The 25133-nt window shown below is 39.0% G+C and overlaps 1 protein-coding gene across 9 annotated transcripts in view; it reads left to right on the top strand.

Moving 5' to 3' along the window:
- The window catches only part of PBRM1 (polybromo 1), a 101279-nt gene that overhangs the window by 7098 nt on the left and 69048 nt on the right, over positions 1–25133 (top strand). For all 9 annotated transcript variants that reach the window (XM_029244296.1, XM_029244290.1, XM_029244298.1 and 6 more), the window contains exons 4-11: positions 3150–3297; positions 7683–7826; positions 10364–10480; positions 13849–13917; positions 14903–15001; positions 18799–18884; positions 22176–22271; positions 22893–22984. In XM_029244296.1, the coding sequence (XP_029100129.1) occupies positions 3150–3297; positions 7683–7826; positions 10364–10480; positions 13849–13917; positions 14903–15001; positions 18799–18884; positions 22176–22271; positions 22893–22984 (851 nt within the window). The remainder of the gene's footprint in view (positions 1–3149; positions 3298–7682; positions 7827–10363; positions 10481–13848; positions 13918–14902; positions 15002–18798; positions 18885–22175; positions 22272–22892; positions 22985–25133) is intronic.

The raw sequence follows: 25133 nt of genomic DNA, 5'->3' as shown, positions 1-25133 counted from the left end.
ATTGAGGATAACCAGAATTCAGACTCAGGTTTTTCTGATTCTAAAGCCTGTGGTCTTAACCAGTATGTTGTATAGGGAAGCAGCATCATATTGTAGTACACAAACACCTCATGGAAAAGGACTGCCCCTCTGCTGCCTGCTTTCCACCAGCTGAGGGGCAGAAGATACAGGCCTTTGGTGCTGGAGCACTGTCTTCTAGCCTCCATGACGCAGTACTTTAGGAGCACTGCTGCCTTCCCCCCAGTGCTGTGCCTGCCTGCGTCTCTGCTCCTCCTCTGTGGAATGCATGTTTTCTCAAGAGCTTGTGGGAAGAAGTACTACTCAGAGCCATGCATTTGTGAATCTCTTTTTGAGACTTTGTTTTGATTAGTATGTTAGGCTGCTTGTACTAGGACATCCAAATTAACAATGGCTGAAACAAGAACAATTGCTTTCTCTCATGTACAAGTCCTATTCTGTGAGGTCTTCAGGGCCGAGATACTGTCTGTCTTTTTATTCTGCTGTGCTTGGGGTATCGCCCTTGTCTGCATGGTCTGAGACGGCTCACCACCACAACTACCTTCTGGCCCATAGGAAAAAAGAAACATGTTAGGATGTGACCTGGACATGGTACATTTCAGCTCTTGCATTGGTCAGAACTTAGCTGCAACGTGGCTAAGAATTTGGCCTTTAGTACCGAGGCAGGAGCTTAGAATGCTGTCATCTTGGGAAGGAGGCAAAATAGGTTTAGGGGTAGCCAGCAGGCTCTGCACATCAGGCAGAGTGTTTCTCACTTTTCTGGTTAAAACTCTTAGTTATGCTTTGACTATTCTGTGGCCATATTATGGCAGGGTGCCCTCACCTATTGTTGAAAGAGAAAAGCTCTTAAGACATGTACTTTACAATCCTATGTGTGTGTGTATGTGTGCACAGAGTCTGGAAGAATATTAATAGTGCTTTTAACTCTGGATGAATAGGGACAGTTTTTACTTTTCTATACTTTTCTGTATGTTGATTTAAGTGGGAAAAACCAGTTAGAGCTATTTTCATTTTCAAAGTGAGGGGACCTTGTTTTGACCACATTATATAGAGTGGAATGTTGGGATCCTGACCTTTTTTTCTATATGGCAATTCTGAAAATGTTTGTGAGGAACCCCCTAGCAGAGCTTCTGGGAGATAATGTCCTTTCTAGGTATGTGTCCTCATTGCATTGTCAGTTGTCTACAGATAATCCCTCAAGCCTGAGAGACTGCTGCGGCCCAGCTTTAGCAAGGAGCAGGGGACTATGGCCCATCAGGCCCAGGCGGAGAGAGCCATCTAGGATAGCAAGTTAACAAAGCCCTAATGTTCACTCTGAGAAAGTCCCTTGGTACCACTGACAACATTGATATTAGGCCTGGGTGGGCCTTTGTTGTTACTCACTGAGACCTTTATGTTTTTACACTTTCTTTGAATAGCAGATTGAATACTCCTTTTATCCCCTCGTACTTAATTTTGTAGTTCACTAAAATCGTAAGTAGTTGATAAGGGTTTAAAAACTTAATTTACTCTTCTTCCTTTCCCTTCCTGGAGAATTCAAAGTCATTAGGTGAGGCTGAGCAAGGTAGGAATCTGCAAGGGAGACAAGCGGTGGGGGTATGGGGTAGGGGTTTTGGACAGTAGCCGTGTCACAGGCTGTTACATAGCCTGGAGTTACCTTTCCATAAAGTACAAGGGGTAAGAGAGTAACTTGGTCAGTTGAGAAGCTTGGCAGACCATAATCAAGTGACCAAAATCAACCTCATCTAAGTAGTGGCATGAGTTGAAATCAAGCGCCACCTGATAGAATACAGTGAGATGAATATAGCATCATCAGAATTTATTCCTCAGGAGAAGAGACAACCCCAGATTAAGGGACACTCTACAAAATAACTGGCCTATAATTTTCAAAAGTATTAAGATCATCAAAGTCAAGGAAAGACTAAGGAACTGTTTCAGAATGAAGGAAACTGAGGAAACATAACTGAATGCAGCATGATTCACATTGATCCTTTTTCTATAAAGGACAATTTTGCAACAGTTGGCAAAATATAAATGGGTTCTGAGGATTAGATGATGAGACTGTATCAAAGTGAATTGACTGATTTTGATGATTGAACTGTGGTCCTTTTTTGTAGGAAAAACACAACTCTTCAGCAGCTTACTCTCAGATGGTTCAGAAAAAACATTCTGTGTACTATTCTTGCAATTTTTATGTTAAAGCAAAAAGTTTTAAAAAATTAAATATATCATACATACATGGCTAAAACATGTCAGCCAGTGAGTGTCCCAGGAGAGATTAAAGCCTTAATGACAACATTCTTCATATGTAGTAAGTTACCCTCTTACACATCTAGGATGAGTTTTATCTACCCCTGAGGGAGAATTGTGAAAAACAGTTGCTTAGATAATTTTGCAGAAGGTTTACTTGTCTCATGGAACTCCATTTGAAAAAAAGCCAGAAGGAATAATAATAAACATCCATGAACCAAAACCCAACTTAAGAAATTATTGTAACTACCTTTAAAGTGTCCCCTCCTCTCCAAGAGATAACCACTATCCTTAATTTTCTGTGTATCATTCCCATGCCTTTTTTGTTTTGTCATGTTTGTTCATGTCTTACACCCTTTTATCTTTGGTAAGCTCCTTGTGCCAAGGGCCTCATCTTTCTCTTTTGTCACTTTAGTACTTGATGTTAGAGCAGCATATATACTAGGCGCTTGATAGCACTTGGTAGAGAAAGTTCTGTGGTCACTACCTGAAGAAAGATAATCCATTTCGTAAGTTTATAAAGAGCTTTGGAACATACCTGTTTTCAGCCATTATTGAACCCCATGAAAGGTAAGTCATTTTCATTTGCAGGAGATACCATTGACATGGTTTTAGTGTTGGTGCCTTAAATCTTAAATATTTTGCCTATAAAAGACTATCACAGATGTTAATTTAGGTTTCTATATCACCAATATGTATTTTGAAAAGGGCGTGCATATTCGTCTTGCTTTTGTTATTCCTTCTCAGTTCCAATAATGAGAGTACATCTAGTACGTTCTGTCACTTGGCGTGTTGGACATTACCACAGAGTTTTGAGACATAACTTTTTATGGGCTTTTGATTAATAAATATCTTTTTAAAAAACATTAAATTATTGACAGAAATCAACCAGACTATTATGAAGTGGTTTCTCAGCCCATTGACTTGATGAAAATCCAACAGAAACTAAAAATGGAAGAGTATGATGATGTTAATCTGCTGACTGCTGACTTCCAGTTGCTTTTTAACAATGCAAAGGCCTATTACAAGGTAAGAAAGCATCAAATTTGGAAGATATCCAATTTGGTAATTGTGTGGCTTTTTAATATTTATCAGGCTGGTAGATAAGTAGTGGTTTTTCATTTGGTAGTTTGAGTTTGCATTTCTCTTGTTAGTAAAGAAAACTGAAGATTAATATGATTATGACCCATTCTTGTTTCTTCTGTGTCTGCTCAAATCTTTTGCCCGTTTCTTTCTTGGGTTGTCATTTTCATATTTATTTTCAGAAATTTTTTTGTTCTAGATACTAATCCTTTTTTTGGTTAAGTGTGTTGCAAATATCTTCTCCCACTGGCTATTTTTTCACTCTTTGTGGTGTCTTCTTTTTTAAATATTTATATATTTATTTTGGCTGCACCAGGTCTTAGTTGCGGCATGTTTGGTTGCAGCATGCAGGATCTTTAGTTGTGGCATGCGGACTTCTTAGTTGCGGCATGCATGTGGGATCTAGTTCCCTGACCAGGGATCGAACCCGGGCCCCCTGCATTGGGAGCGTGGAGTCCCACCCACTGGACCACCAGGGAAGTCCCTGTGGTGTCTTTTGATGAACAGAAGGTTTTTTATTTTAATATAGTTAGATTTATTAGTCTTTAACTTTGTGGTTTATCCTTCTTTGTATCTTGTTTCAGAAATCTCCCCTGCCCAAAGATTATAAAGATATTCTCTTATTTTCTTCTGAAAGTTTAATAGTCTTGTCTTTCGTGTATAAGCCTTTAGTGCAGCTGGGATTGATTGTTGTGTCTTCTCTGAGGTAGGGATCTATTTTTTTTCCACAGGTATAAGCAGCACCTTGAAATGGCCATCCGCTTCACATTTGTCTGTGGTGTTAATGCTGGCATTGATTCCGTGTGCTCATGGGTCTCTTTGTGGCCCTTTATTCTGTTCCTTTTGTTCTGGCCAGCTTATCTAAAACTGAGCTATTCTATTTCTACCTTAATTTCTGTGGCTTTATAATTCTTTATTTGGCAAAGAAACTGTTTTGATTATTTTTATACATTTTAATATTAGTGTGTTAAGGCAACAAGCACCAAAAAGATTGTTTGAATTTGTATTGGAATTGCATTGGCTGTGTAGATTGTATTTTGGAGAACTGACATAATTGTGATATTGATTATTCCAGTCTGTGAATTTGGTACGTCTTCATTTATTTGTCTTTTTAGCATAGCTTTAAATGTTTTTTCATCAAGATTCTGCAAAAATGTTAGATTTATTCTTAATGCTGTGTGTATATATTTTTTCTTTAATTAAGATATAATTCACACACTCTTTTAAAGTGTAGAGTTTGGGGCTTCCCTGGTGGCGCAGTGGTTAAGAATCTGCCTACCAATGCAGGGGACACGGGTTCGAGCCCTGGCCTGGGAAGATCCCACATGCCACAGAGCAACTAAGCCCATGTGCCACAACTACTGAGCCTGTGCTCTAGAGCCCACGAGCCACACTACTGAGCCTACATGCCACAACTACTAAAGCCCGTGCACCTAGAGCCCATGCTTCACAAGAGAAGCCACCGCAATGAGAAGCCTACACACCACAGCGAAGAGGAGCCCCTGCTCGCTGCAACTAGAGAAAGCCTGCGTGCAGCAATGAAGACCCAATGCAGCCAAATAAATAAATAAATAAATTGGTATCTTAAATGCCCTTCTAAATAAAGCAAAACCTTAGAATAATGTAACTCTGATCTTTTTATTTATGCTATTGATGTTTTGTACTTTATTTCTATTGTGATAAATTTTTAATCCCATAAAATAATGTTACTGTTTTATATAGTCAGTTTTTTTACTTACAAATATATTACTGTCTTTATTCTTCATTCTTACATTGCTATTGAGAAATCATCTGTCAATATAACTGTATTTCCTTTGAAGGTTACCTGTCTTTTCTTTCTAGCTATCTTTAGTATTTTCTTTATGTCTTTTATATTCTACAGTTTCACTGTGATATGTCTAGATACGAATATCTTATTATTATAGAATTTGGGAGTTGTAGATCTTTCTAAATCTTTGGGTTGGTATTTTTCATCAGTTCTGGAAAGTTTTCAGCCATTATGTCTTGTATATTGCCCTTTCCCCATTCTCTCTTCTTGTAGAACTGACTGGATGTTATATTAGAACTCTCTTAGGTTTCCATTTCTCTTAACTTTTTGTAGTCCCCTTTTTTGTGTCAGTATTGCTTTTTAGGTCATATCTTTAGTTCTTATGTTTTTCTTTTTTTTTAATGTATATATATTTTTAATTAATTTATTTATTTTTGGCTGCATTGGATCTTCGTTGCAGTACACGTGCTTCTCATTGCAGTGGCTTCTCTTGTTGCAGAGCACGGGCTGTAGGCACACGGGCTTCAGTAGTTGTGGTGCACGGGCTTCAGTAGTTGTGGCTCATGGGCTCTAGAGCACAGGCTCAGTAGTTGTGGCGCATGGGCTTAGTTGCTCAGCGGCATGTGGGATCTTCCCGGACCAGGGCTCGAACCTGTGTCCCCTGCATTGGCAGGCGGATTCTTAACCACTGTGCCATCAGGGAAGCCCCCAGTTCTTATATTTTTCTTTGAAATCTGCTCTTAAACCAATCTATTGAGTTCTTACATTTTAATGTTTACATTTTTCTTATTTTCGAAGTAGTTTCTATTTTGGGGATTGCTTATGTCTTCAGTCCTATTATTTCTTTAAACGTTTTCAACACATTTTTTATTCTGTAGCAGATAATTCAATATCTGAATTATTTGCATGTGTTTTTGCTGTCGTTTCTGCTAGCTTTCTCTTGTGACTCTTTTCTTATTTTTTCCCTTTGATATTTGGCTGCACTGGGTCTTTGTTGCTGTGCATGGGCTTTCTCTGGTTGTGGCAAGTGGGGGCTACTCTTTGTTGCGGTGCGTGGGCTTCTCATTGCGGTGGCTTCTCATTGCGGAGCATGGGCTCTAAGCGCTCAGGCTTCAGTAGCTGCAGCACGTGAGCTCTGTAGTCGTGGTGTACAGGCTCTAGGGTGCAGGCTCAGTAGTTGTGGTGGGTGGGCTTGTTGCTCCTCGGCATGTGGGATCTTCCCAGACCAGGGATCGAACCCATGTCCCCTGCATTAGCAGACAGATTCTCAACCACTGCACCACCAGGGAAGTCCTCTTGTGATTCTTATTCTTGTGTGTTTCATGAATTTTGACTATGAGCTTATATTTCTTGGAACTTTATCTATAGGGAGACTTAGGCTTAGATTGAAGTTGGGTTCATCTGGAGAAGATCTGTTGCTTATCCCAGGCACCTGGCCTCTCTTCATTAGGGCTAGCTTATGGTGAAGAGTTCTCAGAGGAGATTCCTCTCATGCCTCTCTTCTCTCCACAGTGCCATGGGTTTAGCTGGGTGGAGGTTGAGGTCGGTAGTCTTCCTTTTCCCTGGCAGCAGAGAAACTGAATTGTTTTGAATTCCCAGTTACACTGCATCCATGGCCTTTGGATTCCCAGCTTTGGGCAGACCCTGGCCTTTATCTCTTGTCTTTGCAGCCTCAAGGAGGCTTGAAAACTAAAGGTTAGGTTATCTTGTCTTATAGATGCCTTCAGGTGAGGGCAGTGTTTTTGTTCATCCGGGTTCCTGCTTTTACTCTATTCTTGCTTTTATGAACATTGCTTACTCCTTATTGGCAGCACACGGATACATTTTTAAAGCTTTACTGTTTGTTTAACATTGCATCCAGCATTATTCTTTTTCTTTTTTAAAAATATTTATTTATTTATTTGGCTGCACTGGGTCTTAGTTGTGGCGTGGGGGGTCTTTGTTGTAGCACAAGGAATCTTTAACTGTGGCATGTGGGATCTAGTTCTCTGACCAGGGATCAGACCTGGGCCCCCTGCATTAGGAACACAGAGTCTTAGCCACTGGACCACCAGGGAAGTCCCCCAGCATTGTTCTTACTGGAAAGTTTCAGTTAGTTTATCCCCACCATACTTCAGGAAAAGAAAATATTCAAATAAGGTGTTAAATAGTTTAAAAATAGAAGTGATAATCAGGACAATCATTAGCTTCTGTCCTTTAGTCTTGTATCCCTTAAGTTGGGTCTTATCCTTTAAATTGCCTTTCTTAGTGTATTAGTAATAATTAGCCTTTATTTAGCAAATCATTTATTTTTTTCTTCAAGTCTTTCTGTAATGAGATAGGGCATAAATAAATAAAATAATTTCATTCCAGAATGCCTTTAAAACGTACACTTAGTTCTTCAGAAGAGGGATTGAGGCCCATGTATCTTTTACTCGTAAGAATGTTTAAATTTGTAATAGAGTTTTCAAAGTTATGTCTTAGAATACCAATCTGCTGGAACAGGATGCTTTAAAAGTAGTAACTGATTTACAATAAAATACTAAAGTGATATTTTTTTTCTCTTCTCCTTGCTAATGTACAGCCAGATTCTCCTGAATATAAAGCTGCTTGCAAACTCTGGGATTTGTACCTTCGAACAAGAAATGAGTTTGTTCAGAAAGGAGAAGCAGATGATGAAGATGATGATGAAGACGGGCAAGACAATCAAGGCACAGTGACCGAAGGAGTAAGTGTGCCGCTGGAATAGGTGATAGATAGGCTACTGGGAGGTGGATGCGGCCCCTGCCTGTGATTTCTCTTGGCCACTGTGGGCAGGTGGGCTTTCTGTGCAGTTGTGTTGGTAAGTGGGAGGGTAAAGGGCCACGCAGCCAGCGAGCCCCACTCCAGTTACAAGGGATTCTAGGACATCCTGCACTACATGTAACATGCATGGTTGCTTTCATGAATTGCTCTTACATTAATGCATATTTCCTGCTCAGTTTTAAAGAGAATCTTCATATTATCAAGGACTGGTCCAGTATTGCTATATTGAGATATTTTGTAAGGGTAGGCAGTGTTGTGATTGAAAGTTGGAAAGTTGATGGCGTCACTTTAGTTAGGAATGTTTTTGTGGGTTAGGCTGGTTCCTAGAACATGCCAGGTGTGTTCCTGCCTCTGGAATTTTGCAGTTGCTCTTACTTCTGCTTCCTTTGACTCTGCCTGTGACTATGTCTTCTGCATTATTCTAACATCACTTAAAATAATGTAAACTGGGAGAAGGGGCTTCCCTGGTGGCGCAGTGGTTGAGAGTCCGCCTGCCGATGCAGAGGACGTGGGTTCGTGCCCTGGTCCGGGAGGATTCCACATGCCGCGGAGCGGCTGGGCCCGTGAGCCATGGCCGCTGAGCCTGCGTGTCCGGAGCCTGTGCTCCGCAACGGGAGAGGCCGCAACAGTGAGAGGCCCCCGTACCAAAAAAAAAAAAAAAAAAAAAAAATTGGAAGAAGACTTTCCTAACCACTCTGTCAAATTGTTTGCTCTGTGCTCCTCCTTTCCCATCATCACATCACTCTGTTCTGTGATCTATAGTTTTTATCACTATATGTGAAATAACGTATTTAGAATTAGTTTATGTGTTTACTTTCTGTCTTCCTCAAGTAAAATGATAGCTCCACAAAAGATATCACCTTGTTCACCTATTCTGGCATCTAGACTCTGCCCGACATGTAGGTACTGAAAAATACTTGCTGAATGAACACACATGTTTAAAAAGAGGAAAAAGAACAGTAAAAGGAATTGCATCTCTCTTCTGCAACTAAATAGTAAGACACCCAAAGAATAAGTTATGTGAATGCATTCATACTCCCTGCTCCCTTTGTCATCTGCACCATTTTTCCAAAGTAGCTGGTTGGGTTGGGAGAAGAGGAATCTTGGCTGCAGGACATAACTCACCTCTTTGAAGCTTACTCTGTAGTGTCATGTTTTAACTAGTAAGTAAATGACTTAAACACGAATATTTTCGTCTGCTTTCATCAGTGTTATCTTGGTTCTTCTCTAAGCTTAGGTGGTTGGTGAGTCTCAGCTAATCACATATCTTATATGTTAAATATTTATTGCGTGTCTGTTTGCCACGTGTTGTGCTGGTAGGCTCAAGAGATGTCAGTACCCTCTCTCTGGGCTTAATGTTGGACTTTAAAATTGAGACTTTACTAAATAAGACTTCTGTTGGATTAGGACAAAAATACTAGTGCTTTTATGATTTAAACCAGAATTAACCATTAATCTTTACTTTATATGCCCAAAACGTGGTTTGGACTTAAAATACTATTTAATATAAACCTTGACTGAGACATCCCATTTCTGACTGTAGAACAGGGGTCCATGGCCTGTTAGGAACCGGGCTGCACAACAGGAGGTGAGCGGCAGGCGAGCGAGCGACGCTTCCATCTGCCGCTCCCCATTGCTCTCGTTACCATCTGAACCATCCTCTGCATTGCTCGCATTACCACCTGACCACCCACCCTCCCCATCCGTGGAAAAATTTTCTTCCACAAAACCATTTCCTGGGGCCAAAAAGCTTGGGGACTGCTGCTGTAGAAACTGGCTTCAGACTTAGACCCTCCCTGGCCACCTACTCTTTGGGACATATCTTTTCCCATATTGAAACAGTGACTAAGGTAGGAGTAAGCCAGCCAGTGTGGAGAGCAGAAGTGATTGCATCAATTGGCTTAATCTCCATTCAATTTTGATATAACTTGAATTCGGTTGTTAGATCTGGCAGAGCACCCCATAGTTAAAAGTATGTAGTTCCAGAAGTATTTAGTTGTTCCACCAGAATACCAAGATTTCAGTAGACGTGAACAGCAGATACAGAAATGGGCAGGTATCATGGGGCACGTTTTCTCCATCTCAGTTACTCAGACCCTTGAAAAGTATGCATTTCCATCATTTCACACATATGGCACTTTAACTTCACTGTTGCAGTGTTTGCTGTGAATAGAGTTCAGTAAAAGGACCTGATTCAAAGCATTTAGTTACTGAAATAATATGAGTGGCCTCATTAGTTTCAAATATGCTGTCCTGGGAGTGTAACCCCTCATGACCAGCATCAGAATTTCTGTGGTATTCTTGAAAATTGTACTTAAAATAAGTATTGTTTAGAAGTTGCTCTTTTGAATTAGCTGTAAAATTTTAGAAGCTGTTTAATATCAGCATTTATTTTTGGATTTCTCTCACCAAGGTACATGTTTCTTCCCTCTCTCATTCCTTACAACTGCCTCTCCCCAGTCTTCTCCAAGTTACTTGAAGGAGATCCTGGAGCAGCTTCTTGAAGCCATAGTTGTAGCCACAAATCCATCAGGACGTCTCATTAGCGAACTTTTTCAGAAACTGCCTTCTAAAGTGGTAAGTGATGCAGTTGAAGACAGGTGGATTAAAGTGTTTTTTGTTTTTGTTTTTTAAGTACTTCAGAAATTCTGTTAGTTCTTAGTAAATAAGGTAAGGCTAATGCAAGGCATTGGAGATAGCCAAGAGATCCTCCTCATGGCCTCAGCAGTAAGCACATAGGATATGTTCTGTCATTTTACTTCAGCAAAAGGTTGTGGATTTTTTTTTAAATTGTGTTTTTGTTTTTTTGGTAATTCATTTTGGTTTTTGTTTCTGCGATCGTAAAATATACAATAACATAAGATTTACCTTTTAACCATTTTAAGTGTACAGTTCAGTGGCATTAAGTACATTCATATTATTGTGCAACTATCACTACCATCCATCTCCATAACTTTTTCATTTTCCTACCCATTAAACAATAACTCTCCACTTTTCCCTCCTGCCAGTCCCTGGAAACCACAGTTCTGCTTCTATGAATTTGACTACTCTAAGTACCTCATTTAAGAGGAATCATGCAGTATTTGTTCTTTTGTGTCTGGCTTATTTCACTTAGTGTAGTTTATCCACGTTGTAGTATGTGTCAGGATTTCCTTCCTCTTTAAGACTGAATCCATTCTATGTATATACCACATATTACTACTTTTTGTTTATCCATTCATTTGTTGGTGGACATTTGGGTTGTTTCTAAGATTAGTAATTCTTAAATGATCAAATAGGGGAGGGGGGAGAAAAAGATAAAATAAGCAGCTAAACTAAACCTTTTATTTATAAAAGAGAAGCCACATTCTCTACTCAGGAGACAGAATGAGAGGAAGATAAATGAGTTCTTCCTCTCTTAGTTCTCTTTGATCGTCTGGTGATAAAGAAGAGAGAGAGACCTAATAAGTACTCTTCTACCCCAAAGAGGAAGAGGGTTTCTAGACCAATGAAACCCTTTAAAAGTGTTAGAACCCCTTGTGGCTTCACATCCAAGAAGCAATTAGCATAGCTAAAGTTCCACTTTAGCCTTTGGAACTACAAAAATTTCTGTGGCCTCTGCATTCTTATATTTCTAGATAAAGATATACTTTTAAAAGTACTCTACTGTAATGCTTAACTCCATTGTGACCATTCTCTTCTTTTTATCTAACTCTTAAGGACAAGGACTGACATATTTTCGTTTGTGTCCCTGCCACGTAATTGGAACCCAGCATGTCAGAGGTTTGCTAGAAGTGCTTGTTGACTGCTGGGTAGCATGCAGCTTTACCCATCAGTCATCAACAAGACTAGTTATTTACAATGTGACTAGTTGTAGGACAATTACAACATTAGAAATAAAGCATATCTGACCACTGCTGTCCTAAGCATGGATCTGATTAGAAAAATATAATGATTATATTGGTTATACATTTAAAATTTCAAGGAAAGAAAAAACCAGTAAGACAGTTCTTCAAAAATGAAACATAGAATTATCATATGATACAGCAATTCTACTTTGGATATATACCAAAAGAGTGTAAGCAAGGTCTCAAAGAGGTATTTGTACAACCATGTTCAGAGCAGTATTATTCACAGTAGCTGAAACATGGAAGCAACCCAGGTGTTCCTCTACATGTGAATGAATAAATAAAATGTATATACAGACAATGGAGTATTATTCAGCCTTTAAGAAGAATGAAATTCTGATCCATGCTGCAGTAAGAATGAACCCTGAACACATGCTAAGTGAAATAAGCCTGTCACAAAAGAACAAATATTGTATGATTCCTGTTTTAGGAGGTACTTAGAGTAGCCAAATTCATAGAGAGAAAAAGTAAAATTGTGGTTTCCAGGGGATGACAGGAGGGGAAGGTGGATAGCTGTTGTTTAATGGGTATGGAGTTTCAGTTCGGGAAGGTGAAAAGTTCTGGAGATGGATGATGGTGATGGTTGCACAATAATGTGAATGTATTTAAAGCCACTGAACTATATACTTAAAAAGTTTAAATGGTAAGTTTTATGTATTTTTTACCACAATAAAGAAATAAAAAAAGAGTACAGTCTTTACTCAGGATTTATTTTTACTCTGCATGATACAATCAGTAGTGATCAAGCCATCAAGGGTGAGTTGGGTGACTAAAACATTACTACCCAGTTCCCCCATTCTGGGAGGGTTTTCAGGGACACCATGCAGCAGGAATTGATATGGGAAAGCAGATTCCCATTGGTCCCTTGGGGTGTGACAGTTTGAAAGACAAGGACTGAGACCTGGAAGGTCTTTCCTTTCCTTTCCTTTCCTTTATAAATCTTTCCTGAGTGAGACTGGCTAAGTGGGAGAGGTAGATTGGGAATACGTGGGCCAACAACTTGGTTTATGCTGTACCCTAGCCTGGGCGTCTCTGCCATAATTTGTCTTCTGAATTGTTTCTCAGAAGTAGAATTGTTGAAGAGAAGGGGCAGGCAAGGGGTTTGATCTAAGGAAGAAAAGGAATAGGGTTAAGAAAATAGAGAGGGGTAAGCTGAGGGATCAGATGAAATGAGATCATCCCTTTAGCCCAGTAATTGAGTGAACGCTGTGGTCTCTCGTTGTTGTTGTTTTTGTTTTTTTGGGCTCCAAGGATTTGAACAGGTAGGAAAAGCCTGGAGAGCACAGTCTGACTTTCCTCGACACTTGTCCCCCACTGAAGAGACCAACTTTTGATTTTTGGTTGACTTCAATTATTTTCTCCAAGGAATAAAACCTGTAGGAAAGACTCAGGGCAGTGAATGAACTCCAGGCTTTGTGAAACCCTTCGAGTATATTCTTCTAACATGTTTAACTCTTTTTCTTTTGTTGAGTTAATATTTGATAAGAAATCAGAAATTGTTTATAATTTTGCTTTGATTCTTTAATGTATTTCCATTGAAAATGTGTTTTACTTTGAGATAAGGAGAAGCATTAAGTTAGACATGAAGCTAACAAATCTTGCAACCTGACTTCTTGTAGATCCTTAGTATTTTATATGAAATAGGATATAATTGTGCTATTTAGATTGCTAAATTAAAAGAGCTTATAATAAGCCCTTCAAAAACGTTCATTTGCTTCATTTCCTGGCATAGATATCTTGGGATCTTAAATTTAAAATTGTGTGATCTGTGAATTTAGAAAATTTAAAAACATTAAGTTGTGGTGTATTAGTTATATAATGATAATTACCCAATACTACCTGTAAAGTCCTACAACATGCTGTGGGGTATCTCATGAAGCTTGTAAAAATCAAATGCTTTCTGCTTCAAATATAACAAACAATATGCTGTATAACTGTGTCTTTAGCCTTAATCTCACAAAGCTGCTCAATTGATTAACAGATAGTCAGTATACTTCCTTGTTTTCTCATTAGCTGGATACTTTTACTTATTAAGCATGCTTGGGTTTTGTCTTCCAGCAATATCCAGACTATTATGCAATAATTAAGGAGCCTATAGACCTCAAGACCATTGCCCAGAGGATACAGGTATGAAGGTGACCATGTGTAAAAATAACGTCATTTAGGGCAGATTGGCCTGTGGTCATTTTTTAGGGCCTTTTAGAAAAACAGAGAAGCAGGTATCTCTGTAAGGAGTTACTAGCAATATAATGTAAATAAATTAGAGATGTTACTGAGTATAGCGTTGGAGGAGTAAACACTGCGTCCCTTTTGCATTTTTTTCTGTAGGAAGGAAAGGAAAATTTTCATTGGCATAGTAAATCTTGACCTTAGGACAAAAATTAAAGTGCATTGGTCATCGCCATTTCTGATTGTGAAAGGTACATTGGGAACAAAAGCTTTGTTGTTTATTTTTATTTGCTTTCAAATAGTTTTAGTATATGTCAGAGTAAAAGTTACCTACAACAGACATTAAGAGTGTAAGGTTAGTGAAAATAGAGACTTTGTTCTCTTTGAGTGCCCCCCTTCCTGTGTCTCCAGCAGTAATAGCAGCAAGTAACACTCACCTAGATAGAATTCCTATGTGTTAGCTAATTAATTCTTATAACACCTCTGTGAGGTAGATAAGAAAACTGAAGCACAGAGATGGTAAGTCACTTGCCTGAGTCATCAACTAATGAGAAAAGTTAGGATTTGAATCCAGACAGTCTGGCTCCAAAGTCTATACTCTTTAATGAATTAGTATTCATGAAGCATTTAGAACAGTGGTTGGCACAGTAAACACTATATGTTTGCTAAATAAAACAACTTTTACCTTTTTTGATTTCTTAAAAAGTATAAGTTGTTTTTATGAGAATAGTGTAGCTCTGGTTTTGTTACCTATCTCAAAAACTGTTTTGTAAGTGGACCATAGTAATAGTTTATAAAAGAGAAGATGACTTTATATATTGTTCACACGTGTACTTTCCAATGAAGTCTTAGAATATGGTGACAGTTTAAAATTACGTAGAGTATTTTTTTTTAAAGGTCATGTTGCTTAAGAGGAACTGCTATATTTTGTTGTTTACTATAGAATGGAAGCTACAAGAGTGTTCATGCAATGGCCAAAGATATAGATCTCCTAGCAAAAAATGCCAAAACTTATAATGAGCCTGGTTCTCAAGTATTCAAGGTCAGTTTTGTTGTTGTTGCTTTCATTGATAAGAGTAGAGACCAATATTTTTGTTTTTGTTTTTGTTTTTTTTTTGCGGTACGCGGGCCTCTCACTGTTGTAGCCTCTCCTGTTGCGGAGCACAGGCTCCGGACGCGCAGGCTCAGCGGCCATGGCTCACGGGCCCAGCCGCTCCACGGCATGTGGGATCTTCCCGGACTGGGGCACAAACCCGTGTCCCCTGCATCGGCAGGTGGACTCTCAACCACTGTGCCACCAGGGAAGCCTGAGACCAATATTTTTATATAACAACTTTATTGAGACAAAATTCACATACTATACATTTTACCCAAAGTGTATAATTTAATGGCTTTTAGTATATTCACCAAGTTGTGTAGCCATCACTACAATGAATTAGCAGTCACTCTCCATTTCCTCCCAACCTCCCTAACCCTAGGCAACCACCAGTCTGCTTTCTGTCTCTGTGAATTTGCCTATTCTCAACATTTCATATAAATGGAATTATTCAATTTGTGGTCCTTTGTGACTGGCTTCTTTCACTTAGCATCATGTTTTCAAGGTATTCATTTTGTAGCATGTATTTCTTTTTATTCCCAAATAGTATTCAATTAAATGTATATATCATGTTTCATTTACCTGTTCATCAGTTGCTAGGCATTGGGTTGCTTCCACTTTGGGGCTATTATAAATAATGCTGCTATGAGCATTCATGTATAAGTTTTTTTTTTTTTAATAAATTTATTTATTTATTTATTTTTGGCTGTGTTGGGTCTTTGTTGCTGCGCATGGGCTTTCTCTAATTGTGGCGAGCAGGGGCTACTCTTCATTGTGGTGCGTGGGCTTCTCATTGTGGTGGCTTCTCTTGTTGCGGAGCACGGGCTCTAGGCATGCGGGCTTCAGTAGTTGTGGCTTGAGGGCTCCAGTAGTTGTGGCTCGCGGGCTCTAGAGCACAGGCTCAGTGGTTGTGGCGCATGGGCTTAGTTGTTCCGCGGCATGTGGGATCTTCCTGGACCAGGGCTTGAACCCGTGTCCACTGCATTCGCAGGCGGATTCTCCACTAGTGCGCCACCAGGGAAGCCCCGTGTATAAGTTTTTATGCAGACATGTATTTTTATTTTTCTTGAATACATACCTAGGAATGGAATTGCTGGGCCACATGGTAACTATATTTTTAATTTTTTTGAGGAACCACCAAATTGTTGTGTTTTTGTTTTTTTTTGTTTGTTTTGTTTTGTTTTGGCTGCGTTGGGTCTTCGTTGCTGCACTCAGGCTTTCTCCAGTTGTGGCAAGTGGGGGCTACTCTTCATTGCAGTGTGTGGGCTTCTCTTGTTGTGGAGCATGGGCTCTAGGCACGTGGGCTTCAGTAGTTGAGGCACGCAGGCTCAGTAGTTGCGGCACATGGGCTCTAGGGTGCGTGGGCTCAGTAGTTGTGGCTCACGGGGTCTAGAGCACAGGCTCAGTAGTTGTGGCGCACGGGCCTAGTTGCTCCGCGGCATGTGGGATCTTCCCAGACCAGGGCTCAAACCCGTGTCCCCTGCATTGGCAGGCGGATCCTTAACCACTGCGCTACCAGGGAAGTCCCCACCAAATTGTTTTTCAAGCCACTGCACCAACATTCCCACTAGCAATGTGCAAGTGTAATTTCTCTACATCCTCACCAATGCTTGTTTCTATTTTTAGTTTTATTATAGCCATTCTAGTGGGTGTGAAGTACTATCTCATTATGGGTTTTTTTTGTTGTTGTTGTTGTTGTTTTGTGGTACACAGGCCTCTCACTGTTGTGGCCTCTCCCGTTGCAGAGCACAGGCTCCGGATGCGCAGGCTCAGCGGCCATGGCTCACGGGCCCAGCCGCTCCGCGGCATATGGGATCCTCCCGGACCGGGGCACAAACCCGTGTCCCCTGCATCAGCAGGCGGACTCTCAACCACTGTGCCACCAGGGAAGCCCCCTCATTATGGTTTTGATTAGCATTTTTTTTTTTTGGCTGTGCCATGCAGCTTGCGTGACCTGAGTTCCCCCACCAGGGAATGAACTCAGGCCATGGCAGTAAAAGCCCGGAATCCTAACCACTAGGCCACCAGGGAACTCCCTGATTAGCATTTTCTAATGATTAGTGATGTTGAGTATCTTTTCATGTGCATATTGGCCATTCATATGTCTTCTTTAAAAAAAAAAAAGTCTGTTCAGATCTTCAGCCCATTTTTTAATTGGGTTATCTGTCTTTTAATAAAAAGTTGAGTTGTTAGAGTCCTTTGCATAGTCTGGACATTAGACCAGACATATGATTTACAAGTATTTTCTCCCATTCCATGGATTGTCTTTTCATTTTCACGATAGTATCCTTTGCTGAACAAAAGTTTTTAATTTTGGGAATTCCCTGGCAGTCCAGTGGTTAGGGCACTGTGCTTCCACTGCAGGGGGCACGGGTTTCATCCCTGGTCGGGAAACTTAAGATCCCTCGTGCTGAGTGGTGCTGCAAAAAAAAAAAAAGTCTTTAATTTTAATAAAGTATTTAATTTTGGTTCAGTCCAGTTTGTCTGTTTTTTCTTAGGTTACTTGTGCTTTTAGTGTCTTATCTAAGAAACCATTACCTAATCCAAGGCTGCAAAGACTTACACCTACGTTTTCTTCTAAGAATTTTATAGTTTAGCTCTTACATTTAGATCTTTGAGCCATTTTGAATTAATTTTTATATACATGAGGTAGGCGTGAGGTAGGAGTCCACATTCCTTTGCCATGGAGTATTCATTTGTCCCAGCGCCTTATGTTGAAAAGACTATTCTTTCCCCATTGAATTGTCTTGGCAACCCTGTTGAAAATCAGTTGACTCTAGATGTGTGGGTTTATTTCTGGATTCTTGGTTCTAATCCATTCATCTGTATGTCTTTCTCTGTGCCAGACAAGGTTTATTTTTGATCCACTTTGTAGTTAAATATTGATGTAGTCCCTGCATTTAAACCTCACTGATATAAAAATCAATCTATGTAGTATAGTACACAAAGTAAAGTGACTATTTCATTGCTTTGCAGTTCTCTCCTGGAAGTTTTGTAGTCCTTCTACATAATGAACTGTAATGACAGTTGCTTGTAGAAATTTCTAGAATTAATAATATATCATTGGGAACTTAGCAAAGGATGGTCAGAAAATCTTTTGGGAGTAAAATCATTTAGATTTACAGAATGCTGATTCAGTTTCTTTTGGTAGTTAATTTTAACTTTTATCTTGTATCTTTTTAAGAAACTTTGAGTGGAAATCAGGAATGAAATCCTCATATTCTTAATCCTTGATAGGACATTTTAATAGTGTAGTACTAATTGTTTGTTGATGCAGTTAAGAATTTTACTTCTTGGTCTGATTAATTTTCCTAAACTAAATTTTGGAGAGAAGGGAAACTTGGATTTGATATATGCTATTAATTTAAGCAAGTATATTCATCCTAAATTTACATGCCTAATCTTTAATCTTAGAAGTGGACCTTTGTTTTAGTTTTAAGGTTAGTGTACACAGGTAGAGTTCATTGTATTTTCACCCCTGCTTTTCCCTGTTCAGCATTAGGTCATTGTCTCTTACCCGAATAATTGTGAAAGAGCTAGGTGGCTTTTCAACTTGTATTTAATTATGGAGATGTTTTGGAGGCTTGTGGAAAGGTTAGAGGATGCAGCTTTCTGGATATTGAATGGAAGTCTACTCCAGATGGAAGGAGTGCCATAGAAAGTGTCCAGTACATGATTGCGGGCATTTTAAACTGCCCGTTTTCTCTATACTTTTTCTAAGCCAAGTAATTTTATCTTAACAGGATGCAAATTCTATTAAGAAAATATTTTATATGAAAAAGGCAGAAATTGAACATCATGAAATGACTAAGTCAAGCCTTCGGATGAGGTAGGTTAAAAAAAAGTCTGAAATCCTTGTACCTTTATTATTTGCCAAATTTTCTCAGTATAGTGGAAAGTAAGATGCATGTTGCATTTCAAGATTACATTTACAGTTGATAATGTGATTCTAAAGAGAGTAGTGTTAACTCTTACCCAGTCCCTTCATTGCAGCTGAAGGGCTTTATTTAAAAAGAAACAATTTTTAAGACTTAACACTGCTATATACTTCTATTGCCTTATACAAATACATATATATTGTATATCATATTGTGTGTAATGTATATGAAAGATATAACGTGTACTATATAAATATATGTACAGGCATACCTTGGAGATACTGCAGGTTCTTTTCCAGACTACTGCAATTAAAATGAATATCACACTAAAGTGAGTCAGACAGTTTTTTGGTTTCCCAGTGCATATAAAAGTTATATGCAAAAAAAAAAAGTTATATGCACAGTATACTGTAGTTAAATGTGCAGTAGCATTAGGTCTAAAAAACCAGTGTATATGCCTTAATTTAAAAACACTTTATTGCTTAAAAATGCTAACCATCGTCTGAGCCTTCAGCAAGTTGTAGTCTTTGTGCTGGTGGAGGGTGTTGCCTCTGTTAATGCTGCTGGCTGGTCAGGGTGGTGGTTGCTGAAGGCTGGGGTGGCTGTGGCGGTTTCCTAAAACAAGACAGCAGTGTCGTTTGCCCCATCAGTTCTCTCTTCTTTTCACTAATGATTTCTCTGTAGCATGCGATGCTGTTTGATGGCGTTTTACCCACAGAACTTCTTTCAAAATTGGAGTCAGTCCTCTCAAATCCTGACGCTGCTTTATCAGCTAAGTTTATGTAATATTCTAAATCCTTTGTTGTTGTTTCAACAATCTTCATAGCATCTTCACCAGGAGTAGATTCCGTCTAAAGAAACTACTTTCTCTACTCATCCATATGAAGCAATGTCCTCAACTGTTGAAGTTTTATCATGAGATTGTAGCAGTTCAGTCACATCTTCAGGCTCTATGTCTAATTCTAGTTCTCTTGCTGTTTCCACCCCATCTGTAGTTTAAAGTCTTAAACCCCTCAAAGTCACCCATGAGGGTTGGAACCCACTTCTTCTAAACTTCTGTTAATGTTCATGTTCTTTCCATGAATCACAGATGTACTTAATGGCATCTGGAATAAATGAATCCTTTCCAGAAAGTTTTCAATTGAATTTGCCCAGATCCATCAGAGGAATCACCGTCTGTGGCAGCTGTAGCCTTACGAAATGTATTTCTTAAATAATAAGACTTGAAAGTTGAAATTACTCCTTGGTCCCCGAGCTACAGAATGGATGTCGTGTCAGCAGACATGAAAACAACACAAATCTCGTGTATCTCCATTAGAGCTCTTGGGTGACCGGGTACATTTTCAGTGAGCAGTACTATTTTCCAGATCTTTCTTTCTGAGCAGTAGGTCTCAACAGCAGGCTTAAAATATTCAGTAAACCATGTTGTAAACAGATGTGCTGTCATCCAGGCTTTGTTGTTCCATTTGTTGAGCATAGGCAGAGTAGATTTAGCATAATTCTTAAGGGCCCTAGGATTTTTCAGAATAGTTAATGAGCACTGGCTTCAGCTTAAAGTCATCAGCTACATTAGCCCTAACAAGAGAGTCAGCCTGTCCTTTGAAACTTTGAAACCAGACATTGACTTCTCCTCTCTAGATGTGAAAGCCTTGGATGGCATCTTCTTCCATGATAAGTATGTTTCGTCTACACTGAAAATCTGTTGTTTAGTTATAGCTACTTTTATTAATAATCTTAGCTAAATCTTCTGGATAACTTGCTGCAGCTTCTATATCAGTACTTGCTGCTTCACCTTGCACTTTTATAGAGATGACTTCTTTCCTTAAACCTCATGAACCAAACTCTACTAGCTTCAGACTTTGATTCTGCAGCTTCCTCACCTCTCTCAGCCTTCATAAAATTGAAGAGAGTTAGGGCCTTGCTCTGGATTAGGCATTGGCTTAAGGGAATGTTGTAGATGGTTTGACCTTCTATCTAACAGTTTCTTCATATCAGCAATAAGGCTGTTTTACTGTGTTATCATTCCTGTGTTCACTGGAGTAGCACTTTTAATTTCCTTCAAGAACTTTTCCTTTGCTTTCGTAACTTGGCTAACTGGTGCAAGAGGCCTAGTTTCCAGCCTGTCTCAACTTTCAGCATGCCTTCCTCACTGAGCTTAATCATTTGTAGCTTTTGATTGAAACCGAGAAACATGCAACTCTTCCTTTCCCTTGAATGCTTAGAGGCCAGTGTAGGGTTATTAATTGGCCTAATTTCAGCATTGTTGTGTCCCAGGAAATAGGGAGGCCTGAGGAGAGGGAGAAAGACGAGGGAATAGCAGGTCGGTGGAGCAGTCAGAACACACACAACGTTTATTAAGTTTGCTGTCTCATATGGGTGTGGTTCATGGTACCCCCAAATAATTACAATAATAACAACAGAGATCACTGATCACAGATCACCACAACAAATATAATAATAATGGAAAGGTTTGAGATATTGCAAGAATTACCAAAATGTGACACAGAGATGCGAAGTGAGCAAATGCTGTTGTAAAAATGGTGCCGAAAGACTTGCTTGATTCAGAGTTGCCACAAACCTTTAATTTGTAAAAAATGCAGTATCTGCGAAGTTTAATAAAGCAAAGCGAGATAAAACAATGTATGCCTGTAAATTACATTTGTATATGATGTATAGTAGTATATATTTATATTTGCAGTAAGAATATTTAGCCAGGTATCAGGAGATCTGAAGTCTCACCCTAGCTTACCTTGTGCTAGGACTATGACTTTGAACAAGTCTTTTACTTCTGGGATTCCATTTCCTCCTACCTGAAATGGAAATATTGATTGGCTACTTTTGAAGCTTTCTTCTGACCCAGACATTTGCTGTGTTACTAAATCCTATGGTCACTGTGGTGACCGTAAGCTGTCTGGGATCAGCCCTGGTTTATCCTTTTCCACAGAGTCCCAAATTTTGGAGCAAAGCCTCCTGCACAGTAGAGACTCAGAAATATTTGTGTTGTTTTGTTTGTTTTTTCTGCCACGCCGTGTGGCATGTGGGATCTTAGTTCCCTGACCAGGGATGGAACCCGGGGTCCCTGCAGTGGAAGCGTGAGGTATTAACCACTGGACCACCAGGGAAGTCCCTGAGTGTTTCTTTTTAAGAAAAGAAAAAGAAAATGGTTGTTTCCTTTTTGTTATTCAGCATTCTGATTTCAGCTGTCAGTTTTCTGAGTTTTTTTTAACCTTGTCTCTGGATAGGACTCCATCAAATTTGGCTGCAGCCAGACTGACAGGTCCTTCGCACAGTAAAGGCAGCCTTGGTGAAGAGAGAAATCCCACTAACAAGTACTACCGGTGAGAGAGAGTGTGTTTAGTCTGAGAGCTGACCCATGTTTATGAGGATAAGCATGCTAGCATTTTCTTGATGACTATCTCGAAGTAATATTTTTGGGTGTAGTTGGGTTATTATGAGAATTTGTTGTCAGATATCTTACTTAAAAGGTATAGTAGGCCTGACCTCACCTCTGAGAAAACACTTAAGCAGAAGTTGTTTGTCAGGTAGAGTTTAATATTACCAGTAAAACGTGAGGTAAAATGCTGAAAGATTTTGTGTTCATAATAGAATTTGTTTTCATTGTAAAATCTGAGCATATTTAGAATTAACCAGCAATTATGAATGAATCTTTATTTTTCATTAAAAAAGGAGTAGTGCTGCATTTAAGTAAAAAACAAATTGCAAGTAGCCTGCTTTAGGCTTTCTACCACCACTCCCTCTTTTCTAAGAGAAAAAAATTAGTCATCTTGGTTAAGATTGATTGTGGGGAATATAAAAAGTACAAAGTAAATTGAGGAGGCAGTTGAATAGAAACTCTTTCTTTGATGTGAATGCCTTGTTAACAGTCCCTACTTCCTATAAAGTAGCCAAATTATTATAACATCTTTCCCTGCCTTCTAATTGCTTGTTTTTCTTTGTAGTAATAAACGAGCAGTCCAAGGGGGTCGTTTATCAGCAATTACCATGGCACTTCAGTATGGCTCAGAAAGTGAAGAGGATGCTGCTTTAGCTGGTAGGCATTAAGTTGTGACTAGTTAAGTGGCGTCTCAGTGGATCCTTCTGGTTAAGGAAAATTATAGTTATTTTGGTCTGGCCGGGAGTTTGTCTGTTTTTGGAGTACATACCTGTTTTGTTACATTTTAATTGCACTCTTGGTTGGCAAACTTATCGAGAGCTTATTATTACTTTATTTCGTGTTAAAGCATGTATCAAAGTAAATAAATATTTGTGCAAAATCAATTAGTTTGATAGCCTTAGCAGATTCTGGTTTCAAACCTGTGATGATAGTGAGTGCTAGTGACACCATCAGGAAATCCCGGGGAGACATTCACATCATCTTAGATTTCCAGGCTTATATTTTCAGTAGACTATAATTTTTTCTCACCTAGAGCTTATGATTTAAAGATAGCTGTAAATTATGATCAGAGCAGAATTCTCATTTAAACAAGTGAAACAAAGGTCATTGGGCACTAGGAATCCGTGTAGAAGTACACAGTTTGTAAAATAGTAATAAAGAACAGCTGTAGAGGTATATTTGATTTCATTGTCTTTCTCCTAAGCGTGATATAATATTTTTTTATTTTACTGTAAATATTTTTTATATGTAGATATACAATTCATTTTATAAAATTACTCTTTTGATTTTATAATCAGGTGTGACACAAGAGATTTTTCTAGCTATGTCTTATTTTCTACTAAGTCTATGGAATTTCCTTTTTTAAAAATTATTTATTTATTTTTGGCTGCGTTGGGTCTTTGTTGCTGTGTGTGGGCTTTCTCTAGTTGTGGCGAGTGGGGGCTACTCTTCATTGCAGTGCTCGGACTTCTCATTGCGGTGGCTTCTCTTGTGGAGCACGGGCTCTAGGCGTGTGGGGGCTCAGTAGTTGTGGCTCGCAGGCTGTAGAGTGTAGCCTCAGTAGTTGTGGCGCACAGGCTTAGTTGCTCCACGGCATGTGAGATCTTCCTGGACCAGGGCTCGAACTCGTGTCCCCTGCATTGGCAGGCAGATTCTTAACCACTGTGCCACCAGGGAAGTCCCCAGTCTATAGAATTTCATAATTACTCTAGACTGCTGGAGTATGAATTTAATTTTTTGACACTCATCTACAGAATTAAATTTTTTTTAACTTAAATCGGGCCTTATCAAAAATTGAAAGAAAATTTATCTCTTCATTATCTTTGTTTTGTGCTAACTGTAAAAGTGACACACATGTTATGTTTAGGTTTCCTTCTAACATTTGGTTACTTCATTAACCTTATAGTAGTATAACAAATAGAAGGAAGACTATACCACTTACAAAATTCTTAAAAAGCATTTATTGTTTTTTTTTTTCTAATAGTACCTTTGTCACAAGAGGATTCTTAATTTAGTAACCTCAGGTATTAAGAAAACAAAGTAGATGCCAACCAACTTTGTATGTAGTAGATTCTTCAGGCTGTTATTCAGAGCCTGTTTATCCTTAATTTAGTTGAGGTTTTAATGTATTTGGTTTTCTACTTCCTGCTCCTGGAAACAACTTAGGGGGAGGTACAGTGAAAATAGCAAAGAAAGGATAACTCATGATCTTGGAGCAACAAGAAAGAGCTGATGGAAAGAAGGCATAAGAATTCAAAGTGTGGCCAGGCCTCTTGAGGTGATTTGTTTTAGAGGCAAACCACACTGCATGTCCCTAAGCGGGTGGAGAAGGAGGTGGAGAAGAGCACCCATCCACAGTCACTATAAGAAGAGGAATGAAGTGAGCAATAGAAAAAGAAAAAACAGATAAAGCTTACAGTCTTCTCCCACCAACACAAAATAAGGCAAAAAGGCAAAAGGAAACAGAAAAAGTGGGATAAATAGAGAGAAACAACTCCAAAAATTATATCAGAAATCAGTGTTAGTGGCCTAAATTTTCCAGTTAAGACAGTTCCAGATTGTATATTTAAAAAATCAGGTTATATGCTAGTTACAAGAGATATATCTTCAATATAAAACTGTGTACTGGAAAGTTGAATGTCAAAGGATGGAAAAAGATATACCTGGCAAATAATAACCAAAGGGTAGTTATGTTGATTTCTCTTAAAATGGACTTTCAAACAGTGCATTTCCAAAGATAAAATGGATTCACCTCATAATGATAAAAGGTTTATTGTATGAGGAAGATAAATTATAAAAGGGCTCA

This window comes from Monodon monoceros, unplaced genomic scaffold (genome assembly GCF_005190385.1).
Source record: "Monodon monoceros isolate NGI ecotype Baffin Bay Population unplaced genomic scaffold, NGI_Narwhal_1 Super_Scaffold_3, whole genome shotgun sequence".
Taxonomy (NCBI): Eukaryota; Metazoa; Chordata; class Mammalia; order Artiodactyla; family Monodontidae; genus Monodon; species Monodon monoceros.
This window is presented reverse-complemented; position numbering and strand designations above follow the sequence as displayed.